We start from the raw sequence: 23,817 nt of genomic DNA, 5'->3' as shown, positions 1-23,817 counted from the left end.
ACGAGATCTCTCTGCAGTGATTGTCCTCTCGGGCTTGTTTCCAACATCGGTTGCTACCCTGCCATTAGTTGCCAACACCGGGCAGCATCCCCTTTTAGCGATGGGTTCTACTCCAACACACTTAAGTAAAAATGATGTCTCTAACATGCTTATGTTCTCTAATCTGTGTTCCTCCTGTTGTAATTCCAAGCATGATGCTTAATGAAGACGATATATTGTGCTGTATGTTATGGCCACGTGGGTCACGTAATGATCATGGCATGTGACATATTTGACAATGCCTGTTGCCGTGCAAAAACAAACGTCGCCAACAATTGATGTTTAAATGTAGCCTCCTTTTATTTCAACGAAACTATGAGCAGTGAGTGATAGTACAGGGGAAGAAACATTTAAAATTCCAACTCCTAGCAGGATAAAAAAGGCAAGATATATTAGATGAAACATACCTGGACCACAACGTGAGTAACACAAAAAGAGAACATCCCCAGGAGATGTCTCCATAATAAATGAGACAATCGCCACTCAGAACTCCAGTGAACTCTGTGCGGTGGGCCCTCTGTAAGGGAGCCGATGCAAAATAAATGAACGCCAGGGTGGCCTTTTGTATCCGCCCTTCATTCCCACTGCACAGCACGCGAGTTTTAATCACTCCGGTGGAAGAAAAAAAAACTCCAGCACTTGGACAACGACATGCTGCCCCTGGGCTGGCCATGGCAGCATATGATAGTTTCCATTTTGAGGCAATTGTGGGCGGATAGAGAATGTAAAAGTGAGGTCCTCCGATGTGTTTGTCGGTTGTACCGTGTCGTTGTTCAGCGTGATGCCCAACGTGCCACTGCGAGTGCTGCGAGCTTCTTCAAGAAGTCAATAGCTGAGTATCCAGTTCCTGAAGCAGCACGGAGCACGTGGAGTGAAACGTCGGACATCATGCCAACAACACGTGCGGCACAACCCGAAAACACACTGGCGGGGCTGTACACAGCACATCCGCGAAATCCTACGCAGTTGTAACGTTTGTTTGACTCAACCTTACAGCAGCAAATATCTCTGTGGACCACAAAACCAGAAGGAAAAATGTGAGCTGATGGTGGGAATTTTCCCAATGGTGGTGTACAGGAAGGAGGAGTGCATTGTGGTTAGGTGGTTATTGACCGGCAAAGCGGTCCGGTCTGTTACATCAACGTAAGCATAATTGCCCATGAAATAACTCTGCAGTATTGGGATACACGGTACCATATGCAGGTTTTCCTGTTTTGCAAAACAACTCCAATCCTCAGGTAAACAATAAAATACAGCCCCCATAAATGTGAAGGTTCATAGAAAATGTTTCCCGGATTGTGAACTTGTTTTGACTTTTTTTTTGCATTGGAAAGGATTAACATTCATGAAGCGAAATGAGATATTTGCCATTGCCATCTTTTATTCTCCAATCTACCCTCCTCCCCTCTGGAGACCCTGATTGTTCCAAGGGAATCTTGAAACGAACCCAGGACCGTAAGTGTGCAGCGTGCGACCCCATCGTAAATCCCAGGAGCGCCCCCTGCACCGACTGAAACGGTGGTACCGTATACCACCAAACGACAAGAACATACATGTTTTCTAATTCCAACCTTAATATGTACACATGAATTCGATACATTCACCAGTGAAGAGAAAAATAACACGTCCTATTTGTGTGAATATAGTTTTTTAAAAGGTTAATTGCATCAATTGTGACAAAATATAAAATATAATGTACCTGTACACTTTACAGAAGTTCACCAATGATAGTTACTTTCCATGATTAAATCCTATAATACTGTATTCGTATGATGACGCAAAAATTCTGATAATTGATTCCGTAACAACCTGCTTGTGCAGGGAAAAGGAAAAAAATGCCTTTGCATTGATGATGAGACATTTCAATTCACTGCACGGGCAGATTCAAAACCCAAACACACATGGCATGCCTTTTGGCTCTCCGCATATTTACAAATGTACAGCTTTGATGTCAAAGTACCGGCCGTGCAGTATTTCTAATTCTCATCATCAGAAAAAGAGGTGTTCCCGTCCCACTGGACACTGAAAAGAAGGATAGTACATTTTACAAATGTGAAGGTAAACCCAGACACAGTATCAAACATACGGGGTGGGGTTTTTTTTTTCAGCTGCCAAACCTCACACCAGTTCGCACACATTTAATCTATTGATATGTGCCTACAACCCTGGTTGTGTCATCTACAATAGCTTCTGTTTAAAAAAAAAAAACTCGAAATACGTAAATATGTCAAACAACGTATGGTTACCCAAATATAAAGCTAGCAATATAAGCCACCCTTGGTGTTCCGAGTGGTGACACTTGTTCAGCCCATGGCTGTAGCTGTGCTCCGCAGACTTCAAGGCCCCCCTTTGTCAATGGTCTCGGGTGCAGCGAGGAAATTCTGTCGGGATTGACGGAACAGAAGAGAACACGCGTCTGTTCCCGACAGCTGACAATGAGCGACAGAGGACGCTTTTCTGTGATGGCGGCGGGGAACACCAGTAACAGCCATGGCCGATGCCCTTGAAGCACAGCGGGCCGACCGTTTGTGTTGCACCGGAGAGGAGCTGGTCGTTTCTTTCGGGCCACACCAAATGCAAGGGTGATCGCGACGTGCGCCACACATCGTAGCCAACGGGCTTGTGTCTTTACAACGATGAAACAGTCTTTACGAGTGGCCAGGTTCAAGGCATGCGAAACCGCCACAGTCCATGAGAAATACACTTCCAGAGACTGTCAAAAAAAAATCAACTTTGAAAATAAATAATATAGGTAATAAAAAACACGCGTGTGGAATGTATTTTGTTGTGGTCAGTGGTTCAGTAATATATCTAATATTTAAATAAAAAGGAGAGGTACATGAAACAAACAAGTTCTGTAGCCCCAATAATATTGAGTAAACACTGATGACAATGTATGAACCAGTGACGGTTTTAATTCAACAAAGTGCCAGGCCTCTTCCTGGAAGGGTTAGTCTGGGCAGATATGTCACACGTAAATAAAAACTTCCCCCGTCCCGTCCTCTACAAGGACAAAAATCCTGCACGAGCAACGTCGGATAACGGGAAATTAGGTGATGTGGTAGGAGTGGAACTATTCACTCCTTCAATATTGAATCTCACACGTGATAAATGCGTAGAATCTTGGGTTTGAGAATTGACTTGCGTCGCCGCTGCATCGATTTCATTTGCTATTCACTGCGATTTCATTTTTTTAATGTATCATTCCACCCCTACGGTCTGCGGTTGCGTGTCCTGACCGATTGCCGATTAGGTGGTTCAATGCAATGACTAAGCCAGTGCAGAACCCAAATACAGGTTTCAGATGCTACCACAGCTAGTACTGTGGGCTGGGGGTAGAATCCAGAGATGTTTCGTATTTCTTGATACTACTTTCAATTGAACCACAACGTCTCCATTGTCTCCACTTGCATGTATTAATGCACCGTAGAGCTATTCCACTTCATAAAATGTTCCGAAATAACGATCTGATAATCACACTCTGGACTATTCCCAAAGAAAATAGAATCACAATAAAATATGATGATGACGACGACGACGATAATAGTGAAAATATAAGCATATAAAATCCATGGTACATTTGTGCTGATAATATTAATACGCAACATTTGACACTCTTATTATAGCTTTTAGGGCCAAACCTTCATCGACATATCCCCCTCTTTGTTTTAAACGAAGTTGGTCCTGTATCTGCGCCCCCCCGCCCCCGGCCTTCCCCCCACTTCCAGCAAAGATAATTAAAATTTACAAGGGCTTTATACAGATTGATGCTCAACATCAAGAGGAAACAACAAAAAAAGCCGTTCAATGCTTCTTAAGATAAGTCCCTTATCTTACGTGTGCTGCCCCTCCGCAGCGCTGCCACCGGGCCGCACATGATCAACATGCCGCGTGACGTTTGCGAGTACGAAACCGTTTAAAATCGACTCGAATGCTGACGGCCTCCAAAAGGAGGTTTATTTTTTTACGCGTCGGCGCTCAAAACGAGGCGCGTGTCCACGCGCACAAACGAGGCGGGCGGCGCGCGGACGTTTGAACGTGGACGGGCCGCGCGGTGACCGCATCACGACGGACAGGTGTGTGTGTGGCGGCGGGGGGGGAAATCAAATTTGGAGCAGTGCTTCTAACGCGGACGGCTGCGCCTTAATCCAACCCGTTTACCCCTCGCCTAAATTGTCGGCTGACAGGAGCCTGTACTATCACATCGGCTCGGCACGTTCGGCAACTGCCCGCCCGCCCGCCCACCCCAGCGCCCTAAGAATGCCGCGCCAACGAGGCTTGCGATGGGGCGCAGTCGCTTTAAATGCGAGGCGCCGCGTTGGGCGCTGCCACTCCGCCCTGTCAATAGCTGCCATATCAATCCGGACGGGCACAACCACGTTTTGCACACTCTTGATAATGAACAGACGAACGAAAACAATCCCAACCCCACCGCCGCACACCGCCGTACTCCGCCGTGAATGCTTGTCGATTTGACTTTACGTTGAATGGGATTGATTAACGCAGTTATATTTATATTCTCTCTCTCTCGCTGGGAGCAGACTCGGCATTCGATAATCGACACCCTGTTCCGAAGAGCGCTCCCGAAGTGACACTTTTCGCGACCGAATCCCTGTGCCTTTCACACCACCATCGCAGCAGATGTGCAAGAGTCCTTTTTTTAGCCGTGTTAATTGGGAGATTTTTTTATTTCTCTCGCTCCCTCACATCATTTCGACTGCGTTCAACTTTGAGTTTGATTTGATAGCTTTCGTATAAATGTGGCATGGCCGCCGACCTGCCGTCTGCGGAAAGCGTTGTTTTTTTCGTCCAAACCGCGATACGATCCGAGTGCCGCAGTTTCATCGTCGCATCTCAACGCTTGCCCTTTCCCTTCACCGGACGCATGCGAGCACCTGCTGTGATCAATATAACAAACGTCCACGAGCCGTCTCAACACAACAACAACAACAGCAAACAAACAGCACGATGCGCCAGCGAGTTCACACTCAGGGTCCCCAGTGGACGGCTCGTTTTGGATTTATATCTGCTTGTCGTTGACTTATTCAATAATCTCATTTTTGTTGCTGTGGTTTATTTTAAAAAAATAACAACCGTAAACATTTAAAAAACAAAGCGTGCAGTTAAGCTTATGCCGGTCCTCTCTTGTTTTCAGTTGTAGCCCTATTGAGATTGGCATTGGCATGAAGCTGTGGGCTGCGTTTGTCACAGAGGGTGAGGGGGGTGGGATAGGTGGGACTGCAGCGCCTGCAATGTAGGCGAGTCGTCACTCCCGCGTGGGTGACCCTGAAAATGCTCGGATCGAACGGTGTCCGAAACTTGCGTCGCGTGTGCGCGTGTGCGCGTGTGTCCGCGCGTGCATTCTAAATGGGAACCCCAAACCTGCCACGACAGCGCAGGTCCGTACAATAATTACCGTACCAAATGAGAGTCTTCATATCGAAGTTGATCTTTCATTCAGATAACTTATAATTAAGCGGGGGGGAGAGGGGGAGAACCCCCCACTTCCCCCCACAAAGTCGTCCATCCTGACGGCGATTTCCTTAAGCATCTTCTCCGTTATTAGCAGCAGATCAAAATAACGACAAGTTCCCGTCGAAATTCCCCACGTCGATATTCTTTGCGATTTCAAACGCAATTTCTATTTAAAGCAACGTCTTCAGGCCCAAGCCGAACATCCAAGGCTCTCTTGGAAACCCATTCAGATGCATTGCGCCGTGCCGCATTTCCGAAGCCTGTCCTACGTGCGCGCCCTTACACTCGCCCTCGCAGGAATCTTCACGGCTGATCCCCGCTTCGGCACGCCAGCTCTGCCAGCTCCGCCGTCTCCTCCGGCCTCCGTTGAGGATCCGTCCGCGTCCAAATGTGCTCGGGCGACGCGACGCGCTGCGGCGACGGGCGCGAAGTTTCCGCTCCGTCAATCCGTCGTTATTGCTTCGATGGCCGATCACAGGCTCGAGCCAAGGCCGACGTTTCTCAACAAAACCGCGCGAGACGGGCCACGCTGCCACCCCCCCCCGCCCCGGGTTATCTGTCCAGCAGAATCCGGAGGGCGCGCTCGATGTTCATGCGGTGGCCGACCCGAGTGACCCCGAGCTCCAGGAGGTCCTCCTTCTGCAGGGCGGGCAGGTGGGTGCCGTCGATCTCGTTGTCGAGGAAGCTCTCGCGGTGCTCGGCCAGGTTGAGGCTCTCGAGCCAGTCCCCGACATCGTACTTGGTCCACAGGTGCAGGGGCTTGCGCGTGAATGGCCTGTCCGAGGGCAGGGGCGGCCAGGAGGGCATGAGGGCGGCGTCCTGCAGCGGCGTGCCGGGCGAGAGCGGCCGGCGCGCGGAGGGCACCCGCGACGGGCTGGGCGTACGGTAGGGCGAGTGCCGCGGCGAGAGGCTGGGGTCGCGCGTGGCGAGGGCGCGGTACGGCGACCGCCCGGGGCACGGCGACACCGAGCGGCTGCGCATGCTGCCCGCTCCGCCGCCGGTACCGCCGCCGACGCCGGCGAGCCGGTTCTCCCGCGAGCGCGGGCTCAGCGGGCAGAGCACCGAGAGCTGGGCGAGCGCCGGCGTCGGGGACATGGGGGGCGCGGGGAAGAAGGTGGTGGCGGACGACCGTCTGACGTCGCAGTAGCCGCCGCTTTCGGGCAGTTCGTGCGGCGGAGGTGGCGGCGGCGGCAGCGGGTAGGGCTGTGAGGGGCTGGGCGGGGTGAAGCCCACGGTCTGCAAGATGCTGGGCGAGGACGCCGACGGGGAGACGGCGCTGCGCCTCGAGTCGCCGTAGGGCGGGTCCGCCTGGTGGAAGGGGAACGCCGACTCGCGCAACGGGCTCGCCGACGGCGACAGGTCGGGGTAGGAAGAGGCGACCGGCACGCTATCCGCTGCGCCCGCCAGCGGCAGCTGGTGCGGCCGCCTGGAGCCACCGTACGACGTCTTGGCTGGCGAGCGCAGAGAGAAGCGAAGCTCCTTGATGGGGCTGATGGGCGTGGCGCCGGAGGAGGAGATGGTGGCGATGTTGGGGAAGGAAGACGCGGCCGCGATGGTGCCGCCACCGCCGCGCTGTTGCCCCGTGTCGGAGCGGGCGCCGCCGTCGCAGCCCGGCAGCGCCCGCGGCGGGTTGCAGCGGAGGACGCGGCGCAGGGACGGGCTATCCACGGCACCGGCGCCCGCCGGGTTCAGAGCCGGGGTCGGCGGCCTCGGTCGCTGCGGCTCCTCACTTTCCCCAGTTGCACGCCTGGGGTTCAGGTAAAACACGGTGGCAAAACGAATAATTTCGATCGAAGGCAAAACTCCACTGCGTAGGCGTTCACAGTTTGCCCTGTGTAGCCGTTCGACACGATCTTGGGTTGTACAGCTACGTGTTGTTTTGGCGCAATTACCGACGTGGCACCGTGACATGAACGGAGCCTCATCGGGAACTAAAACGGAGGCTAGCAATCAAACTCGGATCGAACAACGGCCGGCCTGCATCAAACAACACCGCCGGCAGCTTCATTTCAATCGAGGGAGATCGCGAGCTTCACCGTTCAGTTCCCGAAGAAGCTCCCAGCACGAGGAGTGAAATGTCGGCCATTGTGCTGGACAACATGCAGCAGGTACAACCCGAAAAACACCGGAGAGCCAACAGGCAAACCGTTGATGTCCAACGCTCGATTGGAGCACACTGTGGGTTTCCTGTTTTTGTTTTCTCTTGCACGTTACGAAGTTTACATTCGACGCTTTTGCCGTGACATGCAGGGGGAACAGTATTCGATTGATGCCTGTTGCCAGGTCAACACAGCTGAGATGCAGCACTGCCCACACCCCCCGGCACTGTATATTGGCTCCGTTACGGTGATGATAATGGGTCACATGGTGGTTACATTTACACAGCATCCAATTCCAAGCTGGGCTTTGGATAGACAACTCGGCAAGCAAACAAAAACAGTGTCCCACACCTAAGCACAAGCCAAGCACTCAGTGTATTGTAATAGCTCCTCTGCATCATTGAATAATAAGGCTGGTGCTCCTGACAACATGAATACATCTAGGTACCATTTGCTGGCCTCAAAACTACGACACAGTGCTTACCGCCTCTTTCAGAGTTATTGGAGTGCAACTGCAACTCGGAGCCAGAGTCACAATTTTTATATATTTTGTCTCTTTATCCAATTTTATCCCCATTGTATTCTGAGTGACATCCGGTGGGATGAATAATAATTTCGAATCTCTTGCAGGGAAGTGCAACCCTCCACGTTGTAAAATGGCCTACGGAAGCACAGTTCACATACCCACCCCTTCATCAAGACCCACCCCTTCATCAAGTGATCTCAGATCCATCAAGTAGGGGGCAGCACTTTTCCACCTGCTTTTGCCACACGTGAGAGTAATGTTCGTCTCGTGACAATGGAAACTGATATTTTAATTCTCAGCGCTGTAATATCGCCAAATTCAGTGCAAAGGAAGATTTAATGCGGAACGTTTTTCCGTGCAATAGTCACTGGGCTGAGATCATTGACTCGCTATATTTGAGAACCCGGTTTATTCACCGGTGGCTACAATCCATGATCTCAGCAGTGCCAGCTCAGTACCTTGACCCCTGACCGACCCAGCCACCCCCAGGGCGACATTCACATTTTGCAAAAGCGGCGAAGGAAGTGCATCTCCTTGCTGAATTGTCCCATCGTTGACAATGAAGACATCGGCTCAAATTCACCAAAAATCTGATGTGAATTTAGCTCCTTAACCAGGAGGTGTTTTGAGGCCAGTTGCATAAACCACCCTAAGTGATAATCTACCTTTATAATTCAGATTCGGAGAGGGATCTACACGATTTTTCACTTAAGTTTCATGCAACCGACCACAGGCATCTGAAGGCGCCTCTAGCATGGGAGGTTACGCATCGTCACGCTCGCGATTTTACACGGCAAACGTGTAAAACCAGAGCCGAGTTTCTGTGGCGGCTGCAGCGTGTGGGGACGTTGTCTCTTTCACGCTCGCGTGTTTGCCGAATGGGCGACCATTCCCGCAGTGCCGCGGTTATGCCGGTCACCTGGTGGGACTCGTATCTGACGCCCCAACAGCTTCACAGTTAACATGCCGTGCGTAACCTCCTACCGCCTTTGCGTACTCCTCCACCTGTGACCACCACCCCCTTTCCCAATTAACCGCGCCACCACTACCACCACCACCACTTAAACTACCACCACTACCACCACCTCCTTTGTACTCTAACGAGCACTTTAATAGGCCAACCATGGGCACACGCGGGGGTCGGCTCGGATGCCTATGGCAGTGGGAAGCGGCACATCCGGGGGTGCGTTCTTCCCCCATCACCCACCTGGCTCTCACTTGACCGAGCACACAGAGTGGGCATGAGGTGCGTGCATGGAAAAGCAGAAATAAAGGCACATTAATCGACACCTCCACGCTGCCGCTCACTCGCAAAGAAGGAACACGCAACGCACAGATAAAAAAAAAACAATTAAAAAAACACGCAATGCACGAATGAAACACAGTACAGTATGGCACGTAAAAGAATAATAATACGTAAAAGCGACTTTAAGCGATAGGTGACATCGAACGACAGGAGCATGAAATGAAGAGGAACGGCTCCGTCTGCGCACGCGTTTATGAATTCGGCAGCCGCTTGCTGGATTATGGGACGAGGTGAACGAGGCGAACGAGGCGGGGGAGTGAACGTGGACGCGCGGGAGTGGACGGCGTCATCCGGAGACAGCGCCCGCCGGCACTTCCTCGAGCCACGCGAAGCCAAGCTCGGCCTAGTCTCCATGGGATCTCGATTCCAAGCCTTCCACGAATTCAAGAGAAGTTTATGCACAAATGATTGAATTCTTGGAATTCCACTTCTGCTGGGTGGCTAAGGGTGTCCTCGCTCCACGCGCGTCACAGGGTTTTTTTTTAACCGTACTTCACCACGCTCGATTTAAAGCTTTCGTGACTGCAGGGATTCATCTTCTTGGTTCTTTCGGTAAAGTCACGTAGAAGGGAAGTAATAAAATAATAAAAATAAAACATAAAAATGTATTATTAATAATTTATTATGTTTTATTTTTATTATTTTATTACTTCCCTTCTACGTGACTTTACCGAAAGAACCAAGAAGATTCACCACGCTCATCGGTGATACTTGGTGAAGGCGGGGAGCGTAGTTGGTTATGGTGAGGGCACGGAGCGTATACGTGAGGGGATAGAAGCACAGCACAACAGTGTATTTCGCTGATCAATGCTGCCCACAATGCACCAGGCTACCCCGCAGACTGCCTGGCATCCTGTCGTGAGGTACGGTGGTCACCCATCCACCAAGGCACTTTCCAGGCGCAATCCTTGTTTTAGCTTTCTAGGTCGGGTGAGCTCAGGCATTTAAAGCAGGCCTCAAAGAAAACCTAGAACGTCAAACAACGCCTGATAGCCGTACACATTAGAGAGTGAGGGAGAGTGGAATAAATGTTGATGAAAGTTTACTTGTCTAAGTCACCTCTCTGCCACCGTGGATTTTCACTCGAATTGAAGGGCAGTAATGTATGTTTAACTTTTGACTTAAAGCTTTCGTGACTGCAGGAATTCATATTCTTTGGGTCTTTTGGTAAAGTCACGTAGATGGTTCAAAGAAAATAACAAAAAAACCACGACGTTTCAATCACAACACATCGATCGAAACGTCGTATTTTTTTTATTATTTTCTTTGAACCATGTAGGTGACTTTGCCGAAAGACCCAAAGAATAAAAAATGAGTTTTCAATCTAGATTTAAAAGTGCATATGCTCCAGTGGCTTCCTAATGTCTGAAGGAAGAGTGCTCCAATTGGCCGCAGAAGCGCATCCGAAAGCGCGCAATGCAGTGACCGTCTTTGTTCGATGGCCAGGTTGACCGGAGTTCACGTGATGTTTTTGCTCTTCTTGACGAGGTCAGCGAGGGAGTCACATCTAACCTTAAACCTGCCTGTGTCATTTCATGCAAAGCAGCCTCACGTCCTGGTCGGACGAAAATGACAAAGTCACAGAGGCCCAACCGATGTTCAAATGAGTGTTGGTGCTTTCCTCTGCTGTTTTAAGCCGTTGGTAAAACATTCCACGTTTCTATGGCGGGTGACAGATGTGCCCTTCATGAGGCTCCTTATACTGACCGCTCCCCCAAGGATATAATCGAAAAATTTGGAGAGGAAAGAATCATCTCCCCCCTCCCCCAACTCCAATGCTGATTCTTACGATCACGATTAGATTCTTTAAACATTACAGTGAATGGTAGCACCTCTGGTGGCTGCGTGGGTGATGTGAACGCGTTACATAATGTACACAAATAAATAAACACACTGGTTAATTCCGACGCAATTTTACGTGATGCATACACTGTGACCTCGTGAATTAATGAACGCGTTGTTCTATCCATAATGAAAATTATGCTGATGCTGCTGGTGGTGATTGATGGTAATGAAGATGGCAATGACGTTAACGATGCCGTAGACTGGGCCCGAGTGGACCCTCCCATGAATTTGAAATACCTTCACCAAGTTACTGGGTTACTCACTATGCTGTATCACACCCTATATCGGTGAGACAAGGCATTCTAATATTTTCGCCAAACTCTTAACAAGATGCTGCAATCACAATGGGTGAGTCTGTTTCAAACACGTGCCTGTCAAAGCACAGGGCAGTTAAAAAAAATTGGGTGTAGATTTCGTACACTTTAAAGACGTGGAAATCATTCGTATAATCATAGTAATGTGGATTTTCTTTTTTTACTTTGGTATAGAATGACAAGCAATAAGGACTGTCATTTGTCTACCTTTCTTAATAAGGGAGAAGCGCTCCTACACAACCGACTCTTTCAATTTCTGTCCAATCGCTGACCCGATTAAAAAAAATTGACGCGTAAAAAGAAAACGATGGATAACTGCTTTCGAGTTGGTACCCTAACGTGTGTGTTATTGGGACGATTTGGAAACGTTGGCTGTGCGGTTGCCAAATTTGCGGAACTACCGCACAGCAAAGTGTCTTTATATCCCGCTCTGTACCGTTTACCGTGACTTTGGAGAACATTAACAAGTAAAAAATAGCATTTGCAAACATTAACGCACAGCTTGGGAAAACTTTCAAAGCAAACGGTGATAAATAGCCTCTAATGATTTGCCTCTCGGATTTGATGAAATATCACCAATTGTGGGTGGTAAATCGATTCAAGAATATTTAGGGTTTTTTTCTCCCATCCGTAGTTTATGATGTAGCAGCATCAGGTGGCAGGCGGGGCTGAACACGAGCCCATTCCACACACGAGGTGCGCACATCGAAAATAATGATTCCTTATGCGCACAAATCAGACGCATGCTTAGCGAGAATAAGAATCGATTTTTTTTTTTGCAAATGGGCGAATCCACGGCAATGTTACACCCCCAATAAAAGAGTTTTCTCGCAGACCAGTCGGCCGGACGACCAACGAGCAATCATCTCATAGATTGCACACGACGGCACTCCGATCCATCGTACACATAGCATCAAAACCATAAACTGACAACATTAATGCGTACATATAGCACTGCTGTTTGCAATGACACATATACATGTTGTCCATAAAGGCATCGTGGTTTTTAAAAGAATTATAATTAGACAACTGTTTGAGTTTTCTCAATATACAAAGATAAAGATCCCCACCATATAGCCTTTAACAGACTCTTGGGGCAAGTGCTGTTAGCGAGCACCTGTGAAGGCCGGAACGGCACGTGACAGGGCTGGGTGGCCAGGACCATGCCCGGCCGCCTTTGTCTCCCTAATGGCGATGTTTACACATTGCACCAGATACTAATTCGAGGCTGAGTCGACCTAGGGGAGGCCCAGAACCCGTTCAGATAATAGTCACTGATGTTGGCCGTGAACGGGATTCGAGCTCGGGTAGCCGGTTTCGTAGCGCAGTGAACTAACCACTGCGCCACCGCTCTCAATTAAACCACACATGAACACTTGGTCGCGTGAAGATTTTAGGAAATTAGTTTCTTTTAAACCCCCGCGTGCCCGCCATGGCGTTGGCAACGTACATCGCATCGAGATTTTGACACACTCCCAGGTGCTCGCCAACATCTCGGCTTGCGATTGTCTCCAATGCTTCTGTTACGCGCTGTCGGTCGATAAATCTCAGTCCTTTTTTAGCAAACACATTGCTGTCCTTCCCACACATCTCCGATGAGCACGGTCGGTGACGTACGGTGCAAAAGAAGTTCAACATACGTACATGCACCCTAACATTCAACCGGGCAGTTCGAACCGTTGTCTCACGATTATTCTGTGATATCGCACGACGACGCCTCCACGGACGCCCTCTATCAACATGGATTCCATTAGGACGGGGAGAATCGCAAACAAAACCGCGCCCGCCCCGCCAGGCTCCTCTCGCTCCGCGAGGGAATCGCTGCCATCGCCGTCACGTCCCAGCGAGCGGTGCACCGCGCACCGGCGAGAGCGGTGAATCCGTTTCCCCTGCGCCGTACCTATTGGACGGACCGGGGGACTTCCTCCCCTGGATGGGCGACGTTGGCCTCTGCGGGCCGGCGCCGGCACCGCGCCCCGACAGCTGCTGGAGCCGCAGGCTCAGCTCGCTGATGATGCTCGCCTTGGTTTGCGACGCGACATGCGCGTCGCCCCACGATTCGCTCTCCCCGTCCACGTCCGCGTCGATGTCCGTCTCCGTCTCGTTCTCCGCCGCCGCCGCTTTCGTCTCTCCTGACGGTGGCGGAGGCAGGGCGGCCAACAACCGCTGCCGCTGCTGCTGTTGTTGTTGTTGTTGCTGCTGCTGCTGTTGTTGTTGCTGTTGCTGCTGCTGCTTATGCTGTTGCTGCATGTGCTGTTGCTGCTGCTCTGTCCAGTGCCAGGCCAGTCCCGCACACAGCTGCTGCTGCTGTTGCTGAAACCTGGACATGTTGTTGTGCGAGGAGAGGGCGGCGGAGATCGTGAGCGGCGCCGGAGCCGAGGGCCGCACCAGCAGCGAGCTCTCCGAGTTGCGCTTGACGAGCAGGTCGCGGTAGAGGCCCGAGAATGGCGCCGACCGGTGCTTGGGCTTGGGCGGCACGGGCGGCAGCGGCAGCGTGAGGGGCCGGTCGGGCGCGGCAAAGTGCTGCCCGTCGGCGTACAGTGTGCACGTGTCCAGGGTCTCGCCGCCCTCGGACGACAGCGTGGAGATGCTGGAGACCGTCGAGACGGTGCTCGTAGTCTCCAGGTGGTGGTCGCTGCAGCTGCCCCGCTCCATCTCCTCCATGCCCGAGTCCGTGCTCGTGTCGAGCGCGTCGTGGGGAGGGCTGGGCCCGAACCGCGACATCCCGCCGGTGCCGCCGCCGCCGCCCACGCTGAGCATCACGTCGGTGATCGACGTGACGGTGAACGACGTCACTTCGCTGGGGCACGCGCTTCTCGCCACGCAGTTGCCCTGGGCCGTTTTCCTCCCTCCCCGGGCCTTCGCGGCGGCGGCGGCAGCTGCGATCTCGCGACCGCCCAGTTCGTCCGGGTCGTCCACGGACATCTCGTTCATGAACTCGATGGGTGGCGGCAGGGGGTCGGTGAACACGAAGTCTTCCTCCACGTCGCTGTTCTGCCTCGCGAGCGGCGCGGGGATCACGATGGTCTCCTCCGTGTACTCGAGGCTCAGCTGCGCGCACGGCATGCCGGGCGGCCGCGGGATGGAGGACGGAGGCTGTAGGATGCGCTGCGTGCCCCCTCCCGGGTCCAACACCTCGATCTCCGTCAGGGGCCCCGACAGCGTGAAGCTCTCGGAGAACCGGCGGATTTTATCGCTCACGCTGCCCCCCTCGAGTTTCTTCTTCCCTTTCTCGGCGGGCCCTTTGGAGTTGTGCACCATGAGCAGGCCGGCGGCACCCGACCTGCCTCCGCCGTCCTCCATGACGCTCATCACGACGGTTTTCCTCTCCGCCACGCGCTTCTCCGCGGGCTCAAACCTCGCGTCCGCCTCCCGGTTACCTCCAGGTGGGAGCTTGGAGAAGACCGGCGCTCCCGGCTCGTTGGACGCCTTGCACGTTTTGGCCGCGAAGCTGTCCAAGCACGACTTGAGGTCGCTGGCGAAGCTCTCGGGGAAGGCCGCGCCGCCTGCTCGCGCGACATCCCTGCTGTGCGTGTCGATGTACAGTGGCTGCATGGAGCTGCCGGCACTCGCGTTGTTGTTATTGTTGTTGCCGGCGGTGGCGGCGCACTCGTCCAGCTCCACTGACGTCTCACCGCAGCCCTTGAGGGCCCTGTGCCTGGCAGCCAGGGCGAGCGCCAGCGGGGACGCGGGGTCCACGAAGGCCATCGCCCCCCCCCTCGGGGATTGGCCCGTCCCGCTGCCGGCAGTCGAGGGGCTTATCTCCGGCTCGTCCGGCGGGGGCAGGTTCTCGTCGACGGACTTGGAGTGCTGCAGCCGAAGTCGCGCGGGCACCGAGCGGTGGTTGCCCCGATCCTGGTCCCGGTTTTTGTCCGCGTTCCCGTTGCTCCCGTCCACGGACAGGAAGTTGGCCGATCGGCGCCGCTCGCGAAGCTGCCGCTCCCGCACGGCGTCGACGAGGGCGGCCTGCAGGGGGCTCACGGCCGAGCCCTCGGGGCTGAGCGTCTCGGAGCCGTCACCGCCGCCGCCGCCGCCGCCGCCGGCGACGCTGAAGCCTCCGACGCCGCCGCAGGTGCCGAAGTGCGACTCGAACTCGACGCTGCTGCCCTGGCTGCTCTTGCCGCTGCTGCTCGTGGAGGGCTCCTTGATGATGATGGTGGGCACGATGGCGATGGGGTTGGGCGCGAGGCACGGGGCGCCGGGCGTCGTGGGCGTCTGCGGCGGGGGCGGCGTGGGCGGCGCGGGCGGCGACGACGGCCGCTTCTCGGGGCTGCCCTCCACGTGGCACTGCTTGACGAGCGTCGCCTTGCGGCGCAGCGGCTTGGGCGAGTAGAGCAGCGCCCCGCCGCTCTGCCCCACGGTGGCGTAGGGGTTGACGGGCTTGGCGCCGCCTCGCCTGCCACTGCCGTACTTGTTCAGCGTGGCCGAGCCGGCGGGCGGCGGCCCGGACGCGTCGCCGGCCTCGGCGCTGACCACGGAAGAGCCGGCGGGCGGCGGGCCGGGCTCGGCGGCGAAGCCCCGGTCGGGAAACTCTCCGGGGCGGTACGGTCCGGAGCGTGCGGGCGGCGGGGGCGGAGGCGTGAAGTTGGGCGGGGGGGGCCTGGTCGACGTCGAACGCGGGGCCCGGGGGGGGCGGGGGCGGCGCATCGGGGGGCGGCGGGGGGATTCCCCCGAAAGCGTCGCCGGCGTCGGGCACGGAGGCGCTGCGCGTGAACTTGAGGGGCGGCGCGAGCAGCCACTCCTCGTCTGTGCTCACTCCTGCGCGGAGGGGTGCCAGACGCACGCTCCATTAATTCGCTCGGAGAGCCACCGCGTTCCCCCCGTGACGCCGGGGAGGTGGGGGGGGAGCAGCGCCCGGAAGAGGTATCGACCGTTATTTAAGAATTTAACGCGAGACGGCGCTTTTGAACTGCGTGGTTGAACTTTTCGGCGACACATTTCCTCACGTGCGTACTGTACCCTTCATTTCGAGTAATCTTCGACAGCGCACAACAGAAGCATTTTAACCCATCGCACATGAGAACGCCTCTCAAATCTCGACGCGATGGGTTTGTTTGGCAATGCCATGGTGAACCCGTGGAGTTTTAGAGGAATGAGACTCTTGCCATAACATAGTCGTGTTACCATGTGCGTGTGCCTTCGATTTTTTTTAACTGATCAGAGTACCGTCTGATTATAATTCTTTAATAATGGACGATACCTTGACGGACAGTCTGAAAAAGTGTATTCATCCCGACACTTTCACCGTTACAACAGGCCGAGTGTTTGCAGAGGGATGCATTTGAAACGAGCACCACAGCGTTTCACGGCACTATCCGTGAAACGCTCTCGGGCTTCGATCAAGGGCAGCGTGAGCACCTGTGTGTGTGTGGGGGGGGGGGGGGGGGGGTAAGTACGAACACTTCACCCTGAACGCGCCACACTTTGTCCGATTTTGAAAAGCTAAAAGCAGGGTTGAGCCTAGTTAAGCACTGGGACAGGAGACTACCCATGAATGCCGGGCGATGCAAGGCTTTGGCCACAAGGTGGTCAAGAGAGTTCGGCAACGGATCCTTGAATCTGCGCATGCAGAGCTCCGAGTGTCAATGGCCCCGTTAGGCACCGCCAAGTTTCCTCCAGTTTCTTTTAAAATCCCAAAACGCCCGTTGACGGAAATGGGCAAATCATTCCATATGTAAGCAGGGCCATCCTGAAAATGAGTCTTGAGAGTCAGGCTTTCCTGGGTAAAGGCCCTTATGATTGTATTGTTACAGTAAAAGCTCATTGCAATGTTCCCAATTTGTTGTTTTCCGGTATATACAATATCCCATTACTCGACACGTATGGTCATGTTTTCAATCCACTGCTGGATGAGGGTCTCTCCACGCCGTGTTGGTCGTGGGGGTTATTTCACCATACTTCACCAAGCTGGTCAGTGCGGGTCAGTGAAGGCAGGAAGCGTAGACGCTTGAGCATAGAGGAGCAAAGAGGAGACCAAAGGCTTTTTCTGCACTGCCCCCCGACCGGCCACCACGTAGTCCCACAGCAGACTGTTTCACAACCCCCATCACTGGCGCAATTCAGGCTCACCCCTGCGAATCCCTCGAGATCTGATAAGAACAAGTGCATTCTGGGTGATTTGGTCATGGTTTGGTCATCCAACCACTAACCAGGCTCAACCCTGATGGGACCGGGCACACTACAGGTTAACTGGTCACATGTAACAACATTTTAGAGTGCCAAAAAATCCTTCTTGACACTATTATACCATGTTAACCGATTTAACATTTTCCTGCATCTAACATTCGGTGCGTTTGCTAGATCCCTAAAAAAAAAAAAACCCTTAATATTGACGTTTCCCTGCGTTACAACGATTGGCGGCATGTGGGGGCTGGGGTTCGCCAAACCAACCGGTCGACTTCTGCCTGGAGAGGGCCTTGCAGAGTCGTGGGGCGGCGCTCATGACGGGCTTCTCGTCCGTGGCGGCTCGGGCGCCCTGCCTCTCAATCAGCTCCTGAAATGAGACGTCCGAGCCATTACGATACCGACCCAAATTAGAAAAATCGGTTACAACGAATGTGGACGTACCACGTGTAACATAATTAAATAAATATTTCGTGAGAAAAATCTATATTTTAATTTCATGCTTGGCTTGTTCAAAAGTTCTCTTTTTTTATTTCCCTTTTCCTCTTCTCACAATGCAGAGCCTGAAACTGTTTCTCTTGCTTCATTGTAATTGATCAATACCCGGTGACTCTAGAACTACAGAGAGTCCATCGTGCGCTGGCTGGGGCACTCGACATCTGGACCCCAGGTCACAGGCTTGTTTACTCAAACCCCAGCGGGGCAACGGCTCACCAACGATGCAGAGGGGGGATTATCGGCTATCGCAATGCCTTTTGCAATTTTCCTTGAGAATATTTTTTGTTTCTGCATCAAAACAATATTACGAACATAATCACGGTCGGCGGTATTCCATCCACGATACGATGTTAAACTGCATCTGCTGATAGAGCCACCTTAAAAGAAATCCACGCTGTTGGGGCAGCCAAAGGAAAACCATCTCCAACGTTCTTCCCCAGTTTCGGCTCAAGAATCAGAGTGGAATGTGGAAAAATGAAGAGGATGAATGAGATTGGATAGGATGGAAAGGGTGTGAGCCATGGACTTGCCCTTTGTACAGACAAATTCAGAATCATTCCATTTTTCAGGAATATTTACAGTTTTGTTCTGTTTGTGTTGGAGATATGTGTGCCAGGAGAAACCCCACGCATATGAGAAGAAAACTCTGATCTTGCACACACATCACGTGCTGTGCTCTTACGCTATGTAAACACAAAAGGCAAAGACTATTTGACGGTATTGACTTTTTAAAAGGTGGCCAAAACCACACCTGGCTGCCAATGTTAACACACAGCACCACACATTTATTTAGGGCCGAGTTGGCCTTGGAAAGGTACAGGACAAATACAGATGCCACCTGCCACTGTTCTTATCTGTGGCTGGAAATGGAACCCAGGTCATCGATGGCATCACAGCATAACCACGCCATGCACACAATATGCCTACAATGTCATGGTGGCAGGATGTTAACTACCTCGCCTGGTATATAGGAGGACGTGGGTTTAATCCCGACCCTGACACCTGCTGTATATTTGGTGTTTGCACGTTCTCCCCGTGATCGCGTGGATTTTTCTCCGGCTCATCCGGTTTTTGCCTCCACATTCAGAACCATGCATTCAGAGTATTTGGCTGCTATGTATTTCCACACGATACACCGTTTTGTTGAGTGGTCATTTGTGGCCAGGTCGCTCGTGAAAACGAGCTACATAGCTCAGTGGGCTATGTAGTTTGCCATCATACGCAACAATGCAACTGTGAGGAGGAGGCAAATCACCACGCGTGTAATGCCTATTACAACAGAGAGCAACTTCGTAAACATGCCCAAGAGGACCCTGACTGCGGAGATGGAGCGATTAGATTATTTTACGTAGTGGAGCTAGATGCATTGTTGTATGTATATATGCTGAACTTCTTTCGCACCGTACACAGACAAATGGAGATAGCTTGGGAAGGCCTTCTTCCAGCAATGGATGAGATGATGGCCGATGATGACGTTAGTTAAATTGATGAATAGCTGTCAAGAGTCCATGCGAATGGTCTGACCTGGCCACAGGCACTGTGTTCTCTGGGTGCCAGTGTACGCGACCTGCTTTGCTGTTCCAGGAGCACGAAGAGGGTTACCGCATTGCAAGCGTGCGTCACGTCAAACGTTGCGCGCGTGCGTGCGTGCGTGCGGGGGATGTGGGTCACTCACGCAGATCTCGCCGGGCGTGAGCCGCCGGCTCGTGGGCCTCTGCCGGACCGTGGCCGCACGCGAGTCCGCCGCTGCGTTGTCGTAGGCCGCGGCGTGGGGAGCGACGGTGGCGGCGGCGGCCAGGAGCGCGTCCAGCTTCTCTGCACGGGGAGGCAAAAGCGAGCGCCGGAATCGCAAACCCTCTCGCGCCGCGGCCGCTGCGCGGACCAGAGATCGCTCTCACACTTGGGAGTGATCGCAGGAGTCGTTTCGCGTTATTGGCTCCTTCCGTGGGCTGTGATCTTCCACGGAGGGTCGCGCGAGTGTTCTGCGTGGGTTCTTCGTCTCGTTGGGGACGAGGCACCGACATCGCAATTGGAATCCAGCGATGTCCTTTAAAACGTTGGGTTAATTCGGGGGCGGGTGGGTGCCGACAACAAAACTACGTTGTTTCCACGAAGGCAATAATATTATTCCGAGTTATTTTTACGTTATGGACGCAAGAAAAAAAAACCGCACACTGCTGAAACGGCCAAACGAATCACAACAAACCAATTCAGAAGGGCAACTCAGCCCTACATTGGTTGCTGTACAGGACAGAACTAAACTGGGACTGCAATGACTCGCGATGTTTCTGGGCAACATGGAGATGCAGCAAACAACACGGCAGCGTCGCTTTTTACGCCGTTCAATTTTCAGCTTGGTGAGTGTGAGAATCATGTTAATGGCCACAAATAAAATATATACCGTGTAAATATATATCTATCCGGAACATAATATATCCGCCCTAGCACTCTTCGAGGCACTTGGTACAATTGGCAAACAAATTAACATATATATACACACACACATTCACATAACATTTAATTAAAACGAAACATTTTGAATCTGCATTGGCATGCAGCAGGAGGAAAGGGATTCATTTTGGGAGACTTTGGGTTACATCTTTTCTTTTTACCAAACCCCATAGTTTGGAGGAAAGCGTTAAGAGTGCAGTGGTCAGCACACCGCTATTAACCCAGCAACCAGTTCGAATCTTGTCCATGGAAAACATCGGTGGTGTGTTATCTCCAGACGAGTTCCGAGCTCAAACCATGCACCAACCTACACTGACCAATGTGGTGGCACCAGGCTGAATAATCTTTCTTCTTGAGTTGTCGTGCCTCAGCTGACAACATGTGCAGGTGGATTCATTGGACACCGAGAATGCGTTGGGCAATGGCTTCTCACGTAGGGACCCATAGACTCACAGAAAGACCCATATATCACAAGAGACCCATAGACTGGCACAGACAGCCACAGACTTGCATAGTGACCCACCGAGAAGCTGGAATGCACTGACAGTGGCTTCATCATCGTCGTCATAATGTGCGCTTTCTCCACCAGATGAAGCTTCCCGAAGGGAACTGCTTTGGTGGCAGCTCGGCACGTGCGTGCCATCGTCTCCACCGCACACTGCCCGCGCATTACAATTCTCAACGAGTCCACCTGCACACGTCATCAGCTGAGACTGAAAAACTTGAAGCGGATTTTGTTGCTTCCTCAACCTGGAGCTACGAACTGCCACTGGTGGTGAAGTATGGTCAAACTACCCCCATGACTGACGTAGCATGGGGAGGCCTTCATGCAAGAGTTGCTTGACGAAGGGAATTATATTGTAATTGTTATTGTTTTAAATCCGATTGCTTAAATTACAGATGCAAGCATACCCCCTGTTCCCTTGCAATCCCCTGCCCCCCCTGAGATGCCACATTGTAGAATCTAACCGCGCAGGAGAAACCGATCCAGATTCAATGCACGATACAAGTTACATGCAAAATGTTTTTTTCAAAAGCTGTCTGTGCGTTTTTTTCTCCTTCTTCCACTTCTGTCTTTTTAGTTATAGAGGCTGGGATAAGAGCTAACATATATATATTTATCTTAGTCTTAGTTCACAGAAAATTAATTGGATACAGAATGCACGGACGCGGCATAATGAGAAAAGTGTCTTTTGAAGCGCAACATGAAAGGCACATTTAAATAGGCAACGTCAATACAATGCACGTCGGGTCACTGGCAGCTGCTTAACGGTTTAAGCGTTAAAATACACGCGCTTAATTATTGAGGACTGAAGGGCACATTTATGCGTGGTCACCTGACGACGTGAGAGGTTGCAACGGGGAGGCGCCTTCCTTTAAAGCTTCCATCAATTACGCATCACACACGCGGGGCAGCAGGACGCAGCGGGACGCACCGGGCCCCACTCGACCCGCGCCTCCCTTAATTACAAGCCCGTCAGTCAAGCGCGCGCTCTCTCGTGGGGAGGTCGCTCCCTTCTCTGATGCTGCGCCCGCTGCGTTTGGGTCTTTTCTTCATCTGGCCCCGTTGTCCCTGCTGAGACCCTTTCCATCCGTTTGAGGTGCAGATGATTCTCTTCTGGCCTACGACTCTCTGCCTCCCAGCGAAGTGCCTTCATTTGCTCTCCTATGATGATAATAATAAAGTTTACTCTTCGGTTCTTTCCGTAAAGTCACGGAGGTAGAACATATAAGTAATAATAAATCACGACGTTTCGATCGCAACGCAAGCAATCGTCATCGGGCAGAAAGACACAGCAGCAGAACTGCTGAACAAGAAAGAGCTGTTGCAACCAGAGGTTATGTACAGGTGTGAGGTGGGTGTCACCCAAGGGCAGGTAGGCGGGGTCCGAGATGGAGTCTCGTCGCCGCACGCACGCACAGCAGCTGCGTCAAAGATGATTGGCATGCTGATGCAAATGGGCAATGAGCCCCGTAGTCGCACACCAGCACCGTCGTCAAGCACGGACAGCAGGCACCTCATCAGCATGCCAATCCTCCTTTGGCGCAGCTGCTGTGCGTGCGCACGGCGACGGGACTCCTTTCCATCTCGGACCCTGCCTCCTTGCCCTTGGGTGACACCCACCTCACACCTGTAGAACACATTCCTGCGGAGGGAGCTGGTAGGAACGTTGGGTTGCTCGGTCAATGTCCAGGGTCAACGGCGGCGTGGTGTATTCCGCAAATATGCCCGACTGTGAGGGCGGGCACAAGCCGGCGTGAGTAGGTTAAACGTTGAGTTTTATAAGGGCACCACGGGGTGACCAGCCCCTCCCCACCCAGCCCCACCCCTCCCACCCCCCACCCAGCCCCACCCTTCCCACCCAGCCCCTCCCCACCCTCCCCACCCAGCCCCTCCCCACCCTCCCCACTCAGCCCCTCCCCTCTCCACTCAGCCCCACCCCTCCCATTTTTGGATGCACGACGGACGGACAGACGGACACAATAATCCCCTGTGGGCTGGTGTAACCAGGAGGTTCCTACCAGTATAACTTCTGGTTGCAACAGCCTTTTCTTGTTCAGCAGTTCAGCTGCTGTGTCTTTCTGCCTGATGACGACTGCTTGCGTTGCGATCGAAACGTCGTGATTTATTATTTATTTTTTCTACCTACGTGACTTCATCGAAAGAACCAAAGAGTATGGATTCCTGCAGTCACGAAAACTTCAAATCAAGGAATAATAATGTTGCCTTCATTTCCTTCCTTGGTCTGTAGAATTCTCCCAATCATTCCCTGCACGAATACAAAATTTTAAAAATAAACCTCGTCTTAACTCTTTAGATAAGTATGTTTACCCATACTCTTAGTTTTCAGTAAAGTCACTTACGGTAAAGTCACCTACGTGACTTTACCGAAAAACACTAAAAGTATGAATCCTTGCAGTCACGAAAGCTGCAAATCTAGAATTATGTTTACCCATATTCAGACGTGGCTAAATCTCGAGGGGACACACACTTTTTTTTTACCCTCAAACCTAAGACTCTTTTCTAACAGCCCTTTCTCAATACACTGCTGGATGAAGGCATCTCCCACGCTGTGACGCGCATGGGGATCGTTTGACCATGCTGGACAACGTGGATTGGCGATGAATATTGGGGGACGC

The 23,817-nt window shown here is 52.4% G+C and overlaps 1 protein-coding gene across 1 annotated transcript in view; it reads right to left on the bottom strand.

The window, feature by feature from the left end:
• Window positions 1-314: 314 nt before the first annotated feature.
• LOC144720340 (SH3 and multiple ankyrin repeat domains protein 2-like) overlaps window positions 315-23,817 on the bottom strand; it is a 142,083-nt gene continuing 118,580 nt past the window's right edge. Inside the window, 5 exon segments of the mRNA XM_078597034.1 lie at window positions 315-7,261; window positions 13,505-16,200; window positions 16,202-16,362; window positions 17,995-18,097; window positions 19,901-20,040. Coding sequence (XP_078453160.1) covers window positions 6,067-7,261; window positions 13,505-16,200; window positions 16,202-16,362; window positions 17,995-18,097; window positions 19,901-20,040 — 4,295 coding nt within the window. The 3' untranslated portion in view covers window positions 315-6,066.

This window comes from Lampetra planeri, chromosome 8 (assembly GCF_965212315.1).
Source record: "Lampetra planeri chromosome 8, kcLamPlan1.2.h2, whole genome shotgun sequence".
NCBI lineage: Eukaryota > Metazoa > Chordata > Hyperoartia > Petromyzontiformes > Petromyzontidae > Lampetra > Lampetra planeri.
The sequence above is the reverse complement of the archived record's forward strand: the minus strand, read 5'-3'. Positions and strand labels throughout refer to the sequence as shown.